Consider the following 23,585-nt stretch of genomic DNA (forward strand, 5'->3'; position numbering starts at 1 on the left):
TTTTGTCAGTTAAACAATATTTTTTAAGCTGAAACTTGTGTTCCTCATTTGATAAACCTTTGAAAAGGACTTGTCAACAACTTTTAAATAATTTTGAAACAATAATATTTTTGCTCATGTTAAAATAATATATGCACTATTCAACTCGTAATTAAAACAAAATGCTTTATAAGCACAAGTTTAATAGAAAAAAATTAATTTTTGGCGAAAAAACATATATTCCATTTTGTTTAAAAAATCATGTTTTCGAGTAGTTTTTGTTACAAAACTAAGCCAAAGCCATTTTTTAGAATCATATTTTGTATGAACAGTACGGAAACAACTATTTTTTGCTTCAAAAACATGTACAGTAGCCTGGGACATTGTTATATGAAAAAAATAGATTGTCGCTCCAATCCACTTTTTGGATTGCATTTGGGTCCCATAACAACTGCGCAAAATTTCAGCTCGATTGGTGAAACTATATTTTAGCGCCAGCCTTTCAAAGTTTGTATGGGATTTACTATGGGAAAACTTAGGTTGGTTGGTTTGACTTCATTAACGAGATTTTTAGCCCTGGGCTAGTTCATCTCGGGACCAACGGCTTTACTTCCCTTCCGAAGGAAGTCGTCACTATAACTTTTTACGTCATAAGTGACTATGTCGGGGATGGGATTCGATCCCAGGTCCTCGGCGTGAGAGGCGAGTGTTCTAACCACTACACCAGGTCCGTCCCCACTGGGAAAACTTACTTTTGCAAAGAAAAATCGCCAGAGGTCGCTCATTGACGTCTATAAAAATTCTGAACACAGTCCTCGATAGGTATTTTTACCATGAGGAACATTGCCGAAAACCACGAAACAATCCGACATTTGTGAAAAAAGTTATTCACTGAAAACCTATTGGCAAGGCGACGTTGCTTAACACGTAAAGGAATAACAATAATAACAAAATTGGCCAAAATTTCCGAATAGTCTATGCTTAATAACTTTTTTCACAAGCATCGGATGGCTTTGCAGTTTTCGACAATGTTGTTCATCGTAAAAATACTTATCGAGATCTGCGTTTAGAATTTTTATAGAAGACAATGGGCGACCTCTGGCGATTTTTCCTTGCAAAAGTAAGTTTTCCCATAGTAAATCCCATACAAACTTTGAACGGCTGGCGCTAAAATATAGTTTCACCAATCGAGCTGAAATTTTGCACAGTTGTTATGGGACCCAAATGCAATCCAAAAAGTGGTCTGGAGCGACAATCTAAATTTTGTCCCACGCTAATGTACAGTCGAAGCTCGTTATAACGACCACTTTAAAAGCGACAAAAGCTCTCTATAGTGACATTTTCCGTTCCTTTGAAAAGATTTTAATGTTATCACTATTCTCTATAACGACAATTCTCTATTACGACTCTCCCTTGCCATGTCGTTATAACGAATCTATGACATTTGGTCGAAAGAAATTTGGTCGAATGACATTTAGTCGAATGACATTTGGTCGAAAGTACATTTGGTCGAACGGACATTTCGTCGAATGGACATTTGGTCGAAAAGGTTTAGTTGCAACAGAAAGCATATGATATTTGGTCGAACCGACATTTCGTGGAAAAAATAGTGGTCGAGTCTGAATAGTATGGAAACAATGTTTTACGTTTAGTTTCACTATCGTTAAAAGTAGCATTCTGTCGCTAAAGCAGGAGTGATTGAATAATTGAAAAAGTATCAGCCATTTTACCAGCAATCTATATGCGATTAGCAAAATGTTGATATTCAATTTGATGGACGCTCTCCCAACATACTGGTCAACCTCTTGCGTTCTTGACGTTTAATGCTGCTATTTTGTTCAGGCATGTTCTGCGATTCGAAATAAGCTGATCTTAAATGGAAGCTTGTCGCCTCAGTTAACTCGTCTTTCCTTACTCGATATATAGAATTAGCACAATTTTCATTTTTAATAATTCAAAGCTTCTACTACAAACTCTGTTATTCACCAAAGATCGTCAACACTGCCAGCAACCATATATTTACTTGAGGAATGTTATTAAGCTTATTGAGGAATTCACAATAAGCCAATTAACCATAAGTAGCGTTATCGACACCTAACATTCACTTCACCATAAAAGATTTCCTTAAAGTAAATATTTCCTGACGTTTTAATTCTGATTTCCGCATCCAAAAATCTTACCCACGTCCGTAAGCTGCAAGACCCGGAATTCAAAGAAAGATCTCAAACACTCTCTCCGAATGCTTCCATTATAATCAGAAGATCAGCAGTTCATTACGAAGAACGATGGCATTTTAAAATAATAATAAATAATGAAAACATTATGTTCACATCATGGAGTAATAAAATAAATTGCTAAGCAGTTTTTAAAAAAATGATTATATTTTCAAACAATAATAAACTCACTAGAGCAAAACATTTCAGTCAATGTACAAAAAAACTGCTTCCAAAAAGTTCATTTGAATAATCATCGATATCCTAGATTTTGGTATAGCTTCAAATTACAATTAAAAGATGTATAAAAAATAATTATAATTAGGCATGTCCCATTTTCCTTTAACAACAATTAATGATCCAGATTATCAAAAAAAAAAATCGTTATCTAACCAACTTTACAAAACTTAGGAAACAATAATCAATTTTACCAAATGATCTTTCAATATACCATTTGAAAATAAACTTTCAATCAAATTTCCGTTCAACTAAACTTCATTCGACGAAAAAAAAAAAGATTCCAAAGCAATTCGACCAAATGTCCATTCGACCAAATGTCCTTTCGACCAAATGTCATTCGACGAAATGTCCTAAAGCCCGTTATAACAAGCTTCGACTGTGCAAATATTTGAAATAGGTTGAGTATTTATGAACTTATGGTCAAACAAATATGAATTTTCCAGTAAAATGAAGAAAAATTTCGAGAAAACTACTTTTAACAAAGATTTGTTTCGATTTAAGACAAATTTGATGTTCTACAATGTTTTCATAAATTTTATTTTGAAAAAAATGATGCTAAAATTTTTGAAATTGGTGAGAAATAACCGGAGTTATGGTGACTTCACTGAAGGCCATTTTTTATAACTTGAAAATTCACCTTCAAGACGCATGCGTTACCCCTAAATTGTTAATAGGATAAGAGATAGAATTTAAGTAAAGTTCATAATATAAAAATTTCAGTCTGTGTCACCTGTAGTCAAAGACGGTGAATAAATAAATATTTAAATCTTAAAGCCAAAAGGCTCAAACTTTGCGGTTTCTCTTCTAATATGATTTGAATTCATAAGAGCACACGAATTTTCGGTTTTGAGAACATCTGGACAAACATTTGAAAAGGGCCCAAGAGGTCTTGAGCCTTTTTTTAGAAACGTTGCTGTTGAGCCCTTCTTAGCCCTCCCACGCAAACTAACACCACTATCAGAAAGATTGATGTTAGCTCTTCCTGATAGCGGTATTGGTGAGCGTGATCGAGTTGGATTGGGCTCAACAGCGCCTTGCAAAGCCAATGTTTACCAATGTCGATGTGCCCTTTTGAAATGTTTGTCCAGACATTTGGAAAATAAGCCGCACCCTAGTGTATATGCGCAAAAAAAAAGCTTAAAGGCAACGCGAAATTGAAAATTCTACAGGCTATTTTTACATTTTTTTACGTTCATATTATTCTCAGTGTATGAGAAAATCAGAATAGGCCCTTTGCAAATCAATGCACTTATGACTTGACACAAAAACATCATCCTCTGATTGCCTGTAGAACAACAGGAATGTTGCCAAAATAGTTTACCTATTGAAAGACGTATATTTTATATGTTTCTCAGTATATTGAAGTTTATGCACTACAATCTTCAGATAAGGAAAGTATTGAAAGGCTCAATTATTACCAATGCATGCTTTGTTGCCTAATTCCAATGCATTAATTAGTTGTGTTTGATTTTTTCAATGAATTTAAATTGTGAATAAAAAATACACCGCAATTGAATACGGTTTTCTGGCAACCTATTCCCGTAATAAAAAGTGATTGCCGAGGAAAGCAAAGTGCATTAATTTTAATTTGTGATTTAAAGCATGAAAATTCAGTATTTTTGAGTGTTTTATAGACAAATCAAAAGTTTAATTGTGCATGAGTGATCGGTGCGTAGCTTGTGTGAAAAATTGGTATTGTAGCGGAGAATTGGACCTTTCAAAATGGTGAGTTTTTCTTAAGCTGTTCTTGGATTGTTTTATTCGGCAGCTCACGAATGACGATAATTTCGTAAGCATTTATTTCATTCAATGATAAAACCCATGTTATATCATATTTTTGTGAAAGATGAGGCTTACATGGAAGATTATAGTTCAAGGAATATATTGAGTACATTGAAGGTAACTCTTGTTCCGTAGAAAAATCTTAACAAGGACGATAAGTTAGTGCTGCCGAAAATACCCTCAGAGTGCCGAAGCCATCATTTACCCTATTTAACAAATGTTTTCAATTAGCATATTTTCCTGACAAATGGAAAAATGCTAAGGTTGTTCCAATTTTAAAACCAGACAATAATCCTGCAGAAGCTTCTAGCTATCGTCCAATCAGTTTGCTTTCCTCCATCAGTAAACTTTTTGAAAATGTTATTTTGAACAGAATGATGGCCCACATCAACGAAAATTCAATTTTTGCCAATGAACAGTTCGGATTCCGCCATGGACATTCGACCACTAATCAACTTTTACGTGTAACAAATTTGATCCGTTCCAACAAATCTGAAGGCTACTCTACTGGTCTTGCTCTTCTAGACATAGAAAAAGCATTCGACAGTGTTTGGCATGAAGGTTTGATCGTAAAATTAAAAAACTTTAATTTTACAACATACATTGTTAAAAAAAAATTCAAAATAATCTGTCAAATTGTACACATCAGGTTAATTATCGGAACTCCAGATCCGAAAGACTTCCTGTAAGAGCTGGTGTTCCCCAAGGCAGCATTTTGGGACCAATATTATACAATATTTTCACATCTGACTTACCTGAGTTACCTCAGGGATGTCAAAAATCCTTGTTTGCGGATGACACAGCCCTCTCCGCCAAAGGACGAAGTCTGCATGTCATCTGTAGTCGATTGCAAAAAAGTTTGGATATTTTTTCTTCATACTTGCAGAAATGGAAGATTTCTCCTAATGCTTCCAAAACTCAACTAATAATATTCCCACATAAACCAAAAGCTCTTTATTTGAAACCTTCAAGTATACATGATGTCACGATGAGAGGGGTTCCAATAAATTGGTTAGATGAAGTTATGTATCTAGGGTTCATGCAAGATAAGAATTTAACTTTCAAAAATCACATTGAGGGCATTGAAGCCAAATGTAACAAATATGTAAAATGTTTCTATCCACTACTTAATAGAAAATCAAAACTTTGTCTTAAGAACAAGCTTTTGATATTCAAACAAATTTTCAGGCCAGCCATGTTGTATGCTGCACCAATATGGACTAGCTGTTGTAATACCAGGAAGAAAGCTCTGCAGAGAATTCGAAATAAAATTTTGAAAATGATTCTGAAGCTTCCTCTCTGGTATAGTACTAATGAGTTACATAGAATATCCAATGTTGAAACATTGGAACAAATGTCAAATAAAATAATTAATAATTTCAGGCAAAAATCGTTACAATCTTCTATTGCCACGATTAATGCGTTTCATGTTTAGGTTAAGTTAATTAAAAAACTTTTTTTTTTTCTTATAAGCAGGTAAAATCAACTCACCTGTAAAAAATCTGAAATGCTACGGCAAATGAAATAATATGTTGTTAATAAAATGTTAATAAAAATCTTAGATTTGTTTTACCAAATTAGGATAATAGTGTTTTCTAATAACACAGAACACCTAGATATAAGAAATGAATGTAATATTTGGAATGATACTAATAAATAAATTAAAAAAAAACTTGGCATGTCCCAAAAAATTGCCTTCTTCTACCCGACTTGACCCAGTGACCAACCGCAATAACTCCGGCTATAGGAGTATTCCTGAGTTCCTCCGGCCACTCCTAGAAAACAGATATGTGGGCCAGTAAACCGTCAAAAAAATTTTTGAGTCCGTTAAGTATTGGCTGAGTGGTAAGGGTTTTAGTGTTTTTGATTTCACTCAGACCTATACGAGATAAGCTGCTCTAGGTCATACCGGGGCGACCGTTGGTACCGCACGATGTAAACGACGGACAGTTTTGGACGCAATTTAACCGTCACCACTTGGAATTTCATTAAACATTACTCTAGGAATACCTCTTTTCTTCATTCTAATATTAGAGTATGGGCATAGATGACCGTAAAATTCGTAGTTGTTACTCCGTACACGGATAAAAATCTGATCCCCACACCATGATTTACAAATCATGAAATTCATAAATTGGTTAGGTCATAATATCAGGATCACAAATCATGGTTCCTGGAGTCATAATCATGATTCCTCATGAGCGTAATATCCAGTGTGAAAACACTAAGCGGCGCACTTTGCTTCATCTCATTCGTATCGATCACTCTTAATTCAAGATGACGAAGCGGTTGAGTGGTAGAGTACGTTGCTCACAATCGGAAGGTTCTTGGCTCGAATCTCAATGTATGCAATTTTTAACTTTTTTTTATTTTATCGATCACAAAACGGATGCGCGACTCAGCATTTTTGGCATTTGAATCATGATTCCGAGCAATCAGCTTCAAAAACCTAACGCGTGTGTTGCGTTACGGCAATCTGACTCATGATATCATGAGTGCAAATCATGGTGTATTTTCATAAGACGAAGTTGGAATCATGATATCATGAGTCATAATCTTGTTTTTGGATTCTGATTTCTACCCGTGTAACTGAAACAAAAACAACAATCTCAGAACACTCGAAGTTGTACAGAGATTCAATAAATGGGGCTTGGGATTAGCTTATCATTCTCAATGTGCACAAATCGAGAGCTCAAAATTCAAAAGTCAAAAACCTCACCGGCCACGTCCTTTCGGTCATCGAGGAAGAGAAGGAATGTTGAACAGCCACTGTTATAAGAGACCGAGTATATCTCTACATCTCCACGAACCTAAACGAGAGTTGGAAAAATCACGTTTTTGGATGTAATTTTTCTGTTTCTGGATATTTTTGAACCAAATTTCGATACAAAAAGCGGATATCTTTCTAATTTGAGGGCTTGGTCAGAATCTTAGGATTAGGCACCTGGTTCCGGCATCAAAAGGGTGTTTCAAAATGTCCAACTTAGATTAGATTAGATTAGAAGTAGATTTGCAATGTGATATCAGCAAAATTACAATTATTAGCTCTATAACGATGTAGATGGATGTCTAAAAGTACATCATGGTCACTACAATGCGCGGATCGAAATTTCCGGTTGTTCCGGGAAACCGATTCCGGAGCCATTTTTTGGAATCGAGTAAATACTATCATGCGACACTTCAAATTTCATGATTTGAGAGGTAATGCATTCTGTGGAAGAACTGCTCAGTCTCGTGCTTATAATTTGTCTACAGATTTCTTGCAGAAATTTTAAAGGAATAGTCTACAAAAGTCATGGAAATTTCTGGAAATATACTATAAGAATTGTGAATTATAACTTATAGAACTCTGAGGAATTTCTTGAGAAATTTTTCGCAAGAGAGTATTTCTCTTAAAGTATATCTGAAGGAATTCTTAAAAGTCTCCTTTAAAAAATTGTAATAGTTATCCCATACAATGCAATAATGAGAAATCAATATAGAAATTCCTGGAAAAATATCAGGAGAACTTTTTGAATGAAATCTTGAAGATACTCCTTTGTTAATCGCCTAAGTGGTCATAATGGGAATTGAAATCGAGGTTACAATTTCAAAGTGGCCAAATTAGATCCAAATTGTGCCATTAGCCATTGAATGCAATAATTTGCATTTTGATAAGTCACATGACATTATTTAGTTACCTTCAAAATGGTTACGCTTAGCTCATCATTACTAGTGGTTTTCAAAAGTATTTTATTTTCTTCCCCTTTTTCCTTTGCAAAGTGATAATAATTTGAAGTGCAGTGTTAAAATACGTTAGATGTTTTCATATAAGTTCTAATATTTCCTCCAAAAATAGTGAATATGTAATAATTATTTACAAAGATTTCAAGAAAAGTTTCTTCTAAAAGATGTTATTAATATTCATAAAATTTACTCAGGAAGAACTTAATAATTATTGCACTATGGGCCAAGGACGCAATCTGGTAGGACAAAATTAATAACTCGGTAACGAAGCGTTTCCGGTGTTTGGTGTCTTCGACAAAGTTTTTTATAACACCGAGGACCATCTACTGACATAAACGGATAGTTCGCAAATCGTCCGCATAGGTGGCACCACAATCTAACTTTTTACTGTGACGTTCTAGAGACTTGGCATGTTCGGCAAAGTAGTTCATTTTGATACAATGAGTGGATACGAGTAACTGACACTGAAGAAGACTGCAAGTGGTAGTCGAAATACGCGTATCTGTCAAAGATAAGCATTTAGGAGCGGAATTAAAAGGTACACGGTACTCCATCTACTTTTAAGTTTCTCTATTTGAGATTCTGCTCAGAGGATTCGAACATTCATTAAAGAGTTGGAGAATAGAGCAATTTTTGAACCTTAATATCTCCAAAAGCGCAAAAAATCGCAAGCTCAAATTTTCAGGCAATTAGTACAATACTTGATGAAACGGATGTCGAAATTTCAGAGAAGTATATTTTAGTGTTTTTTAAGATTTTTTCTTTTTTTTACAATGATTATATTACTTCAATACTGTTAAATTTCCATGAATCAATCTGAAAGAAGTAACGAGTCATGGAACAAAACCTTTCAGAAAACTGTTTAAAGTCATCACAGTAGCCATGAAATTCTGTTTAAGAGCAGTTTCTTTAGTTGATATCGAGTTATGTTGATGAAAGTGTAGTTTAAAACTAAGTACAAATTTGTTTTTGTTCAATAATTCAAATGATATAGTATGTGATGAAAAACTTGATCATGTGTCAGTTAATTGTTGACATCATGGCTCGAGGTGAGAAATTTATTTTGTGAATGTGTTACTTTTAATACGAAAAACCAAATTTTAAAGCATATTCAAGTCGATATCTCTAAATACTAAAATTTTAGAGTGCATGATCTCTTGTCCGGGTCTTGTAGATTTGTTTTAAGGCGGAAAGAGCGTTGATCCTTGGATGTTTCGAAACAGAGGATAGATTGGAGATTGGACAGAGGTATCAAATTGAAGATTCCTTCGATTTTGAGAACTTTTAGGTTGTTTAACCTTAAATATGTGTTTAATCACCGGATTTGCTTAAATTTTGAGCTTTCGTAAAACTGTAACAGACGAATTCGAGATGAAATCCAAAGCCAGCTTGTACAGTGAGCAAATATAATAATATCATGAAATAATTAAATTTATTTTTCCGCTAGTTTTAAAATACACTTAAGTATTTGGCAAGAAAATATTAATCGCGTAATAAAAATAAAACCGTAAAAAAAATAAAAATCTCAAAAACACCAAAATATACCTCTCTGAAATTTTGACATTTGTTTCATCAAGTATTGTTCAATGTTGCCTGTAAATTTGAGTTTGCGATTTTTTACGCTTTTGGAGATATTAAGGTTTAAAAATTGCTCTATTTTTCAAGTTTTTTCATGATTTCTTAATTTGTATGCGTCGTTTTATTAATTTTCTTCCACCAGAGCTTATGTTTGTTATATATTTATCAGCGAAAAATATTATATGACATGGTTCTTAGTAAAAATGTCAAATTCGGTGAGAAAAATCGTTTTTCACTAATGTTTTATACTTTTGCCAATAACTCGAAATCAGTAGGCTGTGGAATTATGACGTCTTCGAGAGAGTCGTTTGTTTTATTAAAATGAACAACTTTGCCGAAAATGTCAAGTCTCCAGAACGTCACAGTAAAAAGTTAGATTGTGGCGCCACCTATACGAACAATTTACGAACTATCCGTTTATGTCAGTAGATGGTCCACGGTGTTACAAAAAACTTTGACGAATGCACCAAATACCGAAAACGCTTCGTTACCGAGTTATTGATTTTGTCCCGCCAGATTGCGTCCCTGGCCCATAGTGTAGTGGTGCCATAAAAAGGAGTAACTTTTACAGATCAGTTGCAGATTATTTTTTAGTTTTTGAAATTTTCTTGATATAATTCCCGATATAATTTATTGAAGCATCTTAATAGTATCAATTACAAAATAATCTTAAAGAAATACAAACTGATTCTTGGACGAATTTCGGGACAGATTTTTGTGCAAATTTATGTACTGATTGTGAAAAAAATGACAATGGGCATATCCTTGACTCTCCATTAGCATTAGCATTAAGCATTTCACACAAATTCGTGGGTGGTACAGCCCTGGACCATAGTATGAGGATTGCCTCCTTCCCGTCCGTTTCCAAAGTCAGAGATTTGGGACTTATCTCTTACTCTCAGACAAGATTGACACAGCCTCCAGCAGTCGAGAATTATCCTGGCCACGTCCTTGCGAAAGCTGGGGAGCTGGAAAGGATGATCAATTGAACACCTACTTAAGAAAGATGCAGAGAACTCCACGACCTCTCATAGATGGCGAGCGAAATAATAATACTTGTAGACTTCTTAGACAAGCAACGTTACATCAACGACCAACATCAATCAAAACCGGTGACGCTTTAACCGTTCAAAAGAATCTAATTTAAGACAACAAAACATATAATACTCAAGCGACGTTTGTTTGATCTGTCACTATAGGATAACGGTCTTCAATTACGACCCGCCTTATGTAATTGGAGCCAGCGGTCTGTCTGTTTGATAATGCACCGTCAGGACTTAGACCAGGATGAATGTAGGTCGATGCTTTGTCCCAGTAAGTGAATAATGAGCCTTTGCACCTTCATTCCACATATTCTGCCGAGGTTCGTGGGAAAGTAATGCACCTGTCGCACTGTCAATGCGACAAGTGACATAGATTATAATTGTATGAATTCCTTGCGTGCTCGCTTGCGTGCGTACGTGCGTGCATTCGTTCATTCAGTCGTTGGTTTTCCAATACGATTATGACAAGATTGAATCATAAAGAGCACGCCTAGTGTTCTTGTCAACAGTAGGTGTGGAAAAATTTCTGAGACATCTCCTTTTTTCCTATGTTACATCCTGACTGGTACAAAGTCTTCTTAGCTTAGTGTTCTTCCACATTTTTGCCAACTTTTGGACAAAGTCATTAAATTTCAAAAATTGCAATCCACACCGGCTCGGTAGACTTTCAGCCACACAACCAATGCCTTTTCAATTAATCTAATCATATAATAGAAATAGTTGTCTCAGCACCATGAGCAAAGCATATCCATTGAGAGTCTAGGAACATATCGAGGTTGACTCGAACATGAATGCACAGAAATGCGGTAGCCTAGCAGCAAGTGTCTCTCAAATAAAGGCACTTCTCGGTACATACTATATGAAATAATTGACTCTTTGGTTGCCAACGACGATGAGCAATTATTCCGTGTTAACAACAAATCCCATTCGAGAATAATACTGAGATAATACCGAACCAAGTATGTATGCCAAAATTTCAAGCTTGTTCTCTCACACCCCCACTGGAGAACTCTCATCTGTCTACTGTACGAAAAATAACACCCGCATAAAGATGTTAAGCTTGCAAACTCCCAGTTGACGTACTAAAGAGAATCCTCGAGACCAATTCAACATAGTAACAATAATTCCTTTCACGGTTTTCCATTCTCATAGGACCCACAGTAGGCGTATAACTTGATTCACATCGCATACCAGCCAGCTTGGATAGGAGCATTGTTTCTTGAGAGCCGGGGCGACCAGAAGAGCAACAACTTAACTCCCAAACTAACTAACATCCAAGCAGGCCACATGTCAACGCAAAGGATTTGGACCACAGACGTCCACAGGAACGATGGTAAGCAATGGCGTAGCTAGGATTTTGGAGGGAGGTTTCCTTTGTGCATTCGACGTTTTTCTGTTCTTTTATTCACATGTCTTATAAAGCGTTTCGAAAAGTTAGGTGACACTTGGTCCCCTTTAGAACACATGTACTAATATAAGGGTAACAGCGATCATTCAGTAAAAATTTGTAACATTAACATTCAAAGTAGAGTTAGGATTTTGATCCGAATAAGCCGAATGACCCATATTCGGAAAGTTTAACAATTTATGAACCATAACAGTTACATAAAACAATTTTTTTTTTCGAATGTATTCAAATGTTTGGAAACTATCATATTTGAAAATAAAGACACTGACAATGCTTCTAAAAAGACAATCCATAAGACAGCTGCGATCAGCAGGCTTTTTGGTTTGCTATGAGTTTTTAAAGCTTCGTAAACGATGAGACCGTTCGATTATAAAGGAAAATGTAAAGTTCTGAGGGACGATTCAAGTATGACGTCCATTGTTTTTCGGGATTTCTAGACCCCGCCTCCCCACTCTGTCACCCTTTTTCCAATACCTAATACATGCATTGTCACACTCTCATTAACCCCCCCTCTCCCCTAAATGATGACCGTCATTTTTGAATGACCCCTGACCATACTCGTAAGTTTTGTTTTCCCTTACGTTTCGGTTGCATGGGCACTTTTAGCTGTCAATCCTACCACAGAAAGTTACCTGGAAAGCACTAGCATGCAACGCCAAATGACACAGTCGTAATACGTTCATGACGAAAAAAAAAACACTGCAGCGGGAACTGAACCTTCACTTCTTTGATCAATAAAGCTAGTTACTTTGCAACACTATACGTACGGCAATAAAGTCCAGATTTTAATTTTGAATATATCAATACATTTTTCAAGGTAAACGAAACGAAACGATATTTTCTTTTTTATATGAGCGGATAATATAGACTCCAGAACTTCATACATTACCTAATAGTTTAGTTGAGTATTTCATAGTACTGCAAAAATTTAAAGTTTCCCAGTTTAAGGTGAAACTCCTTTCAATCCACTAATTACTGTATAAAAGTATTATTATTATAGCTTTATTAAGGAGATTTTCAGCCCTAGGCTGTATAAAAGTAGTGGTTCACAAAAAATATTCTCCTATTTGTTGGTAATAGTGAAATTATAATTGATAAGACGTTGTTGCAGTGACAGTAATCGCTACTTCAATTTGAGTCTTTTCCCCTTCGACTAAATAAGATTGCTTGATGTCGTACGTAACCATCAACGTATCTGACAGCCCTGCAAGCGAGCAGCCGGCGTAAAATTAGAAAAATAAAAAAAGCGAAATGCTGTGATCAAGTGATTGTTTATAGCACGGTTTGGTGAAATTTTAAGTTGTTTTCATCAGAAATCAACCAGTAATTGTTCTTTAATTAACAAGTAGTGAAAGTAAACTGTGTTGGAGGTTCTGCGTTTAGGGAAAGTAGTAACATTCAGCGAAAAGTGTTTTTCGTTCGCAGGCGGAAAAGTGTAAACAATGGTAGCAAAGTTAAACGTCCGTGTTGAAAATTAGCACGGTTCAAGAAATTTCCACCAGCTACTAGTGTTAAAACTACGGAAATCGTAAGGTAATAGTGTTCTGACGCCTCGTTAGCAATTTTGGAGTGAGCTTAGTGTAGGTAAGTGAAATATTTTGAGAAATAATGTGGACTTCTAGAAATGTGTTTGTATATGTGAGGAAGCCATTTTCACTGCCATGACAGGGATTCCTTCCTATATGTCCTTAAAACGCATTTCGTAGATCAACATTATAAACAACATTTTTGCATTTTTAGGGGTGGTGGCTGAGGTGGCCATGGCCCAAAGGCCCCTTATTTTAAGATCTCCTAGAGCAACAACTGTACAATTCAATTGAAGGATTAGTAAAAACAATCTGAAGAAACTCCTAGTATAGACTTTGGAAGAAAATAGGGTAATCCCTGAGGAAACTATTATAGGTTAGACTAAATTATTGAAAAATCTGCTGAATAGCCGCGTTAGAGTCTTTGAATTTTTCTCTGGAGCCTGCAGATTCTTGCATCCGGATTCACGGCAATCAGAATAACGAAAAAAAGAAACTTTAAAGATAATTTTGATTGAAACAAAGACCTTAGAGACCTTTCAAGAGTTTTTAGAGACTTGCCAGCATGGGATGGATACCTCAATAGTATGCCATATAAAAGACTCTACAGTTCAGAAGCAAATAGAAAGTAAAGGTTTTCAGCTCCAGTTGTCCAACTTCATAAATATTATAGCAGATATTGAACCAGCATGCATTGTAGAACATCAAAATGGATTATCGATTCAACAATGAATTCACAGATTATCAAAGCAAGGGGACATTCAAATATTACGTCCGTTGTTTTTAAGTCTATCGAAATCCTTCCTATGCTCACTATCACGCTTTTTCCCAAGCAGTACATGCACTGTCACACTTTCGTACACCCCCACTTCCCTAAATAATTAACGTAATTTTTGAACGTTCCCCAAAGTTTTTACTGTTTCTTAAACTTTGCTATAGGAGATTTAAGACAATAAATGTGATTCCCAATCTATTTCAAATATGGACTTATAAAAAAAGGTTTTAAACCAAAGCTTTGGATTTTTGTTACATAGTTTTTGTACGGTACATAATTTTATGATTCGGAGTTCTGTTTGATCCTTCAACCTTGACGCTTGCTCCTGGGCAGTGCGTCAAGAAAGCCCGAACAGTTTTTTTTTTTTTTTTTTTTATTCTTTTTGGGTCGCGCGCTTATTTTTTTTTCCTGAGTGCTTTTTTATAGCCGAGCAAACGAGTGAAGCCGAAAGTGGATTGTGGCTGCTCAGTCAAGGATAACGGATCAATTGGTGAGCTCGTTTCATGTTACTATTTCTAATCTATAAAATATGTATGACTGCACATTCAATCGTTACAATGGTGGGATGTAAATATGATTTTTCAACAAACTATGGATGGTTCGTCACTGTGAGTGTCGACACAAACTCTGATTCATGATTTATTTATGTTTAACATTTTTTTTTCAGAACACCTCTTACATACCTTTATTTTTGTAATTAAAAAAACTTTGAATGGTTCGACACTACAAGTGTAGACTTGCGAAAGGTTCACTTTATTCAACAAACTTTGGATGGTTCGCCACTGTAAGTGTCGGCATAATAATAAGAGTGTTCTATGATGACCCAACCAATCGAGTTTTTTGTTTCTTTTCAAATGAGAAAAATATAATAACACATGCTTTCGTCCTGACAGCTGTAGGAATGTTACATTTAGGTATTTGTTCAACAAACTTTGAATGGTTCGTCACCTCAAGTGTCGGCATAATTTTCCTCTACATAGAAATTGTTCATATCAAATGAAAATATTATATTTACGTATAAGCATGTATATAACTCACAAATCATTGTTTATCATGGTCTAATCGCTTATCAAAGTGAATCCTATGACCCAACGATCCTCCCCATTAACAAACATCCCTCCCAGTAACCTTTGTGGAGATGCAGAGGCAAACACGGTCTCCAAAAAGCAAAGGTTACACACTAACATTCCTTCCCCCAATCCCACCTGACTGCAAGGACGTGGCCGGCGCCGTTATTGACCCTGTATAAATAGAGGCACTGAATTATGCACACTGAAGAAGATTATGGCCAATCCCAGCCGAACTTCTAGTTGATTCTTTGTGCATTTTCACTGACTTCGGTCAATCACGGAATAGCAACCATTGATATGTGTAGTCAGTCTAAGCTAAGCTAAGCTAAGGTACATAATTTTTATGATTCGTATGTAATCACTCATTCATGTTTTAATGCAATTTAATGCACTATTGTGGACATTAGAACCAGATTCAGCCACTTAACTTGATCAAAATACTGAAAATGAAAATTGGTAGTCCACAACGAACATCGACCGGGTAAGTGACGGCACCAGCACAATGGATCATTAAAATAACCAAAACGGTCGCTATGGAAAGCATAGATAGCGCCACCGTTGCCTTGTGTGTTTGACAGAACAGCAATGCTGTCACAATGTTAAATCCCATATACAGTGGCGCCTTTGTTTTGATGCGGTGAGCACTGACAAAAACTACCTTCGATGATCCATTGTGCTGGTCCCACTTTGTCCCTCCAGAAATCTTTGCTGTGTGAAACAATTCCCATTATGTCTTCACCATTTCAAAGAATGACTCTTTCACTCTCGATTCGTATCTGTGCATACCTAGAAAAAACGAATAGTTGAAAACTTGCGACAAACAAAACTTTTTCAATTCTTACGGTGTTTGTTTACATTTTGTTTATACTGAGCTGTTGTTTTCTAAACACGATGTAATATCATGGGTGCCGAACAGCACAATTGTGCTGGTTCGTCCCGAAAGGGATATCTTGCTACCATCTTTACAATGAAAATAGTGTTCTGTGAAATTTTCAGCTTTCTGGGTAGCGATTTAAAGGTGGCCCAAAGACGATTTAGGAAGAGAGAAGAAATATTCATGAGTTTGTTTGCTATGATTCAGCTTCATATGGGATTATACTGTCGTGAATCGCAAGTCAGTCCCATCTGTAAAAAGTAGGCATTGAGAAAATGGACTGTGAAGTTTCCAAACCCGTTTTCCATACGAATATTGGTGACACACATTGATCGACACAATACAGAAGATTTCTAACAATTTGCTCCTGAAATATTATTCTTCATACCATCTCACAGATTTCAAGCCCTGACATTGTCTGTCGTATAAACGAAGTGTTGCATAAAATTATGTAGAATTGAATTGTTTTGATTCCCAGGAAATTAGAGTGAGATCGAGTCTCCTAATCTCCCCTACATTGGTAATACATTTCTTACAGACATCATTCCAGCAGAAAACCTTAAATTGGCCTAGAATGTTGAAGATTCACCAAGTATTTTTTTCAACATAAAATTAGTTATCAACAAATTTCTCCATAATCTCTATTAGCGTTTTGTGTGGCCTACATTTCTTCCAAATTCTATCAATTCTGGAAATCCGGCCAAGGAATCCTGACGAAAGTCTTTCTCAGATTGTGAACCTAACTTTAATTTAACTTTTGCAAATAATAGCTGAAAAAAATTTATTAGTTCCGAAATGTTTCCAAAAATTTCATCAAGTTATTTCGCCAGTAAAACAGACATCACTGGCGAAATTCCTTGATGAAATTTTGATGAAGATCTTTGAAAGTTTTCATTATACTAAACTGAGAAGTTTCATGCTTGCAGTCTCCATCAAAATTCTTCGTTTCTCTCATATGGAAACATATAAGAGTTCTCCACATTGTCGAGAAATAACTTTTGAGCATCGAAAATGTTATGAACTTTGTTGATAGCATAGGTTAACTACAGAGATCCTCACCCCTGTTTTTGCAAAAAAATTTGGAGTAGGTTCTGTGTACTATTAGCCGCATAGCCAAGAACAAATCTATATAAATAAAAATGGAATGGTGTTTGTATGTCACGAAATGGCTTACGAACGGGTCAACGGATCTGAATGATTCTTACTCAGTTTTGTTCGTCAAGGGTTCCGACGTGTTTGTGTGTATAAAAATCCCAGGATATTCACCGGGAAAGTTGAAAAAACAAGCGCGAACGAAACTGTCATTTTATATGGGACGATCAAAAGCGTTTTTCAACAGCCTACTTGATGGCAAGACGAAGTTTGCCGAGACCACTAGTATTAGTATAAAATAAAAAAAATAATAAAGCCTGTGGCATTATATAGGAACACATTTGCCTATAGAATCACTATATCTAATTTCGGTTCTTATAGTACACTAGCTTCACTGCGCAGGCAAACCACAAATCAAAACCGTACTTTTACAAAACTAATTTAATTATTTCGTTTGAAAAAATAAATCAGTTGCTGATTGTTCCCCGTTTGGCATAAAGTCGTTTGGCATGATGGCCGTTTGGCATAATGGTCGTTTGGCATAATGGCCGTTAGGCATAATAAGTGATTTAGAATAAAATAGAATTTAGAATCGACATTTTTTGAATATTTTACCGAGATCAACACCAACGAGCCCATAGCAAAACAACTCAACTAGCGTGGAGTTTGTTCAGAGATTTGCCAAAATTTGTTGTAACTTTAGAGAGCATTACTAATAAAAACTCATGACGGGTCTGGTGGATTATTTCTCTACATCCCAGAACATAGAGTATCTTTGAGCTTGTTGCGATAAACATATTTGAAAATAGTTAATTGGCAAAGAAAGTTCGCTGTTAATAATAAAGGGATCAAGCTCTGTCCCAGTTTTGACGTAACACTTGATGAAAATTACTTGATAAAAGAAGGGAAAATTTATTTGCCAAATATTACAGCTCTAATCCAAAGATCTATAAATGCAGCATAGTGCAAAAATAGCCTATATACGAGAGCAGATTATTTTTCGTTCAAAATGTTTAAGGCTCTAATGCAAAAAAAATCTTCTCACAGCATAACTCAAATGAACAACACATTATTAAAAGGAAACATTTGTGGCAAAATGTTTTTACCGATTCAATATAAATTTTAAATTTGGAAGTGTACATAAAAAAACCGTCTATTATCGAAAGAATGGAAAATTTGGGATTGAAATAATATTTTTTCCAGCATATCTCGAAAGGAGGTCATGCGTTTTCAAAAATAATATAAGTTGAATATTAGCAGGTTCTAAGTAATAACCATTATAACAGCACGTCTTAACGTCGTAACATTAAGGTTTACTAAATAATAAAATTTGAAAAGAGTACAAATATAAAGAACAGCCTATTTTTTAAAGAAGGCAAAATTAATGATAAAACCAATAGAATATTGGACGCCAAAAATAATTGCTGCATAATAAAACGAAAAGACATCAAAAATTGCATTCAGAATCATCGAAGTGATTGTGCCACTTTTCCCCGAATGTCGTTTCCCCGAAAAGTGGTGCAGTTTAAATAGGTGCTATAATAGTACACCCACCCTGGCAGTAACCGATCGATGCTGTCGGTTGCCGTCTTTTTGTCAGTTGGAAACAAAACAGTATTCAAAAAAATATAGCTCCGAAGAACAGCCTATGTATAAAAGAAGATGAAATTTATTTAAATTTAAATCAATTGTTTTTGTACCTTCAATTATGGTTACATCATATTCAGAATGAAAAACATGGAACGTTTGAAAGAAGGGTAAATTTGTGCTAAAAATATCAAAATTTTCAGTGAAAAAAAATATTCCAATAGCGAAACTCAAAAGAAGAATTGATATTTGAAAGAACTGTAATTTCTGGTTAAATAATAAAATACTATTGGCAATAACTTTCCTAATATTCTTTAGTTGATTCAAGAGCATATGATTGTTGAATAAAGTGTCATTTTGTACCAATTGGCTCCAAAACAGGCTCGATGTCATCAGAAAGATTCAATAGAAACGTAAAAACGAATGTCATCTTAAGACAATCTAGGTTTCAGAATCATTATGCCAAACGACCATTATACCAAACGACTTTATGCCATATGACCATTGGCGTAGTTAGGATTTTTCCCTGGAGTGGGCCTAGGGGGGCCTAGCAAATTTGTTGACTTACCGAAGTAATGTCGCTCGCAATATTCACAAAATTCGTAGTTTGCATAAATTTTATATATTTGTGATTTTGTCTCACATCCTGTATATTGTTGCTTGTAATTTTCAATTTTCATTACGGAAAATATTCAATCTAGTAAATATTTAATCCAGTAAAAAATCCTTCAAGAATTCTTCTAAAGTACTCACGAGGAATATCTCTTTGTAATTCTTGCAGGAACTTTTCAGATATCGGGGATCTATTCATGAATTATTTCCGAGCCTTTCCAGCACATTCTCGCAGAACGCGTTTAGGGGAGAGTTCTGTATGACCGGACAACCTCTATACCCGGACACTAGCCGTTTTTTCAGAAATCAAGAGTAATTTAAAAAGTTTAACACCATAATACAATACCTATTGGGAATTTATTTGGTTACACAGAATATGACATTTCTGTCTTCACAGATTATGAAACAGAGACATGTGTTTTAAAAGCCGGACACTTATATGGAAGTTTTAAGCTTAAATTTGGACCCCTGGAAAACACTGATTTTGTCGATAAACGTGCATAAAACAATAATCAATTTATATGAAGCAGAAAAAACAAATGTTATATCTTCAGTGTATGGTATTGGTTTGAATTTTCATCAACTGGTTCACTTGTACGAGTTAACTGAATTTAGTATCCGGGCATAGAGGACACCTAAAAATTTTTGCAAATTTTTACAAAAAGTGTGACAGCTTTCAAAACCATATTGTGACGGCTTAATGAGCCACACATATTTTATTCCTCTTGTTCAATCGTAGATCTTTCAATTAGTAACAAAATTCACGCCAAAAGTAATGTACTTTTAGAATTATGAATTTTCAACGAAAAGTATCCGAGCATTCTGGACTTACCAGTTTTCACTAAGTATCTGCTGAAACTCCCACGGAAAATCATTTCCGGGATTAGAAATTATTATTTAACAGATTTTTTCTTGGAATTTGCTCTTGGAGAATTCCAAATTTTGAACATTTCTCCATGAAGGTAAACTACATACTTATTACACATAAAATTTAATTTTTTGGTTGAAAATATAATCCAGTTGTTCACTAATAATTTGTTGAGGTTTTTTAGGATATATTGAGTTTTTCTCCAGAAAATAGTACAATAAATATTACCAAAACTGTCTTCAGGATCACCAATACTGGACTCTTCCCACAAACTCATCAGAGAGTGCACTTAAAGGTTTTTCAAACTTTGCCTTCGTGATTCTTCCTAAAGTTACTCTTCAGATTTATTCACCAAATCTTTCAGAAAATCTCTAATAAAATCCCTCAGAAATTCATAAAGGTTTGCTCGAAAAATTCGCAACAAATATTATCCAGGACTTCCTACAAAAAAAGTTGGATGATTAATTCAAGATTATAATATTCTACCAGATTTTCATAAGATTCAATTGGGAAAATGTCCTTAGTGATTTGTCAGAAAAGTTTTCCACAAATCTATCTGCTTTATTGGCAGTAACCTGTTATTGACGTTGCAGTCAGTGTAAATCAAAAGCTGATTCGTTTCAATTGCCCGACGTTTCGATGTATTTAACACCTTTTTCAAGGATTAGGATTCTAATCCAAAAAAAAAAAGCCAAAAGCCAATAACAGATTACTGCCAGTTCCCTCTGTCGATAGCATTCCTCCGAATATCTGCTTTATTTTCACAAAAAATTGAAGATTTGTCTGAAAATCAATTTGAAATTGATCCTCGAATTCTTTCAAAATTCTCTCTCGCAGACTCCTCTCTAATATTTTAAAATTTGTTTAATCACGCCTACCTATTTTTTAAATTCAATCTTTTCAACATTTTTAGCGAAATACGTTCAGCTATTCTTTCATAAACTCTTCCGTAAAAATACTCTAAAAATTCCCGGGAAATTTGTTCAGAGATTACTTTAGAGAGCTATAGTATTGCTTCCCCTGGAATGTCGTCGGTTATTTCGAAAAAAAATCATCAGAGATCCACCCAAGAATTTTCCAAAGATTTTCTATTTTAAACAGCATTATCGATTCTTCTGGAAATTTTAAAAACATTTTTTTTAATAGATTTCCAAAAGGATTTTAAAATTCATTCTTGAACATCTCATAAAATATTCTCCAGAAATTCCATAAGGTATATATATGAGAATATATTTTCATTTTTAAAAAAATACTCCATATTTTCCTCCGAATGTTTATTCAAGGATTCTTCTTTGAAGAATACCTGAAATCCATCCGCTTTCCATATTTGGCTAAAAAACTTCTCCAGAAATGCCTCAAAATCCTTACAAATTGCTCTACGAATCTCATTGACTTCTATTTTTTTGATTGAAGTTCAAATTGTATTTGGAAAAAAATCTGAATTCTTGTCAGGAATTTCATGAGTTCACCATAGAATTTTTGATACTTTTTGGTGAAATTCCTGACGATGTACCTCACAGAAAAAGCTTTTGTGGTTTCTTGTGTAAGATTAACTACAAAAAACCTTGTATATTTTTATCGTCTTTTGTAATGGGCAATGATGTTAAAACGGATGGAATTTTTACTGAAAGTGTTTGTTTCTAACATGTTAGAAAATGTTTTGCATGAACTCCGAAACTTCATGGTAGTATGGCTAACTGATAAATCTGAAAATTATTTTTTTCTACTTGCAGAAATTCCAAACAAACTTTTTTGAGGGAATATTTTTACATTTAGAGGAAATTTGTGCATTACTTTGGAAATTCGTTGAGGAATTCTTGATGGACTTTAAAAAATCAGGACCCATACGTATAAAAATCCTGATTTTATTCAATACTACTAGAATTATTATTTTTCCGTTGGATTCTTTAAAATGTTGCTTTTGGAGAAAGATTTTTAACAAAGTTTCTCGAGAAAGCGTCATGCCAAAGAAGGAGAAACAACAAAATGTTAAAGCAGATAGATAACAAAACAACCATAGATAAATGATTATCTATATTTCTTCTTCTGGAGATGAATAACTGCAGGATAATTGAAACCTCTCCAATGAATTAAAAAATAAATTTCTCTAGGAGCTCCATCAGAATCTTCTTAAGAAATAATTCTTGAAATCAAGAAGAATTCCTTCTTTGACTTCTAGATTCCCCATAATTCTACCAAAAAGCCTTTAAGAATTCCGCCTTGGAATTACACAAGAATTCAATTCCAGAATATGGATTTTTTGCAGAATTATAAAGGTATTCCTAAGGTAATGTTTCAAGGAATATCTTTATAAATTTCTTAATTATTCCCTGCCTAGTTATTATTCTACATGTTTCTTCACAGATTTACTTTACCGCTATGCTTATTTTGGGAGCAAAAGTATTCATGGGAGTTTTCAATAAATTTTATCTTAAGTTTCAAAGCAGAAAGGCATTCCAAAAATACTGTTTATAGATAATTCCTATATAATCCGAGGATTTGAAGAAGAATTTACAGAAAAAAAGGAGAATTTGTGATGCAATTTACTATGTATTTTTAAAATATTTCTGAAGAACTTTTGATGAACTTTGCGATAAAGTTTTTAATAACATTTTTGGGAAAACTATATGAAGAAGTTTGACAGAATCAATGATTTTTTTTTGGAAAATTGGCTAAGGCAAAGTTTGAACTTTTGAAAGATTAAGTATAAATATTTTAGTTGAATTTCGGGATCAACTTCAACATGAAAAAAATTCACAATATTATTTGACTAATTTTTAAGAGATTTGTAGCAAAAAGTCTAAAGCCACTCTTAAATATACCTTAACGAATTTTATTAAACCAAAATTCTTGAGACTGTACATTTTTTTCTAGGTAAAACGTAGTATAGAACTTAAGCAATTGAATATAATTCAAGAAATTATTAAAAAAAATCAAAGCGAAAACAAAGAAAGAACATATTGTTGGATTGAAAAACTATGGCCGATATTTTTTTCAAACTTTTGGTACTAGCCTTAACCAGGTTGAAATTCCTTGAAGATATGTGTTATGAATAAGGTCTTGTTTTTGTCAATAATTCCAGCTATCTTATATCTAAGAAGTTCCTTTAGTAATTTTGCCTATTTATTTATTTGCCGTCAGCTTTAATATCTATTAATTTTGTTGAGTTGTATTATTTTATACGAGTTGTAATTATGTATGGACCCTCCAAG

General features: G+C 34.4%; 1 protein-coding gene across 1 annotated transcript in view; it reads left to right on the plus strand.

The window, feature by feature from the left end:
• Positions 1 to 23,585, plus strand: part of LOC5571713 (neprilysin) — a 73,997-nt gene that overhangs the window by 7,447 nt on the left and 42,965 nt on the right. Inside the window, exon 2 of the mRNA XM_021850139.1 lies at positions 11,714 to 11,894. Within this exon, the coding sequence (XP_021705831.1) occupies positions 11,849 to 11,894 (46 nt within the window). The 5' untranslated portion in view covers positions 11,714 to 11,848. The remainder of the gene's footprint in view (positions 1 to 11,713; positions 11,895 to 23,585) is intronic.

The sequence above is a fragment of the Aedes aegypti genome, chromosome 3 (genome assembly GCF_002204515.2).
Source record: "Aedes aegypti strain LVP_AGWG chromosome 3, AaegL5.0 Primary Assembly, whole genome shotgun sequence".
NCBI lineage: Eukaryota > Metazoa > Arthropoda > Insecta > Diptera > Culicidae > Aedes > Aedes aegypti.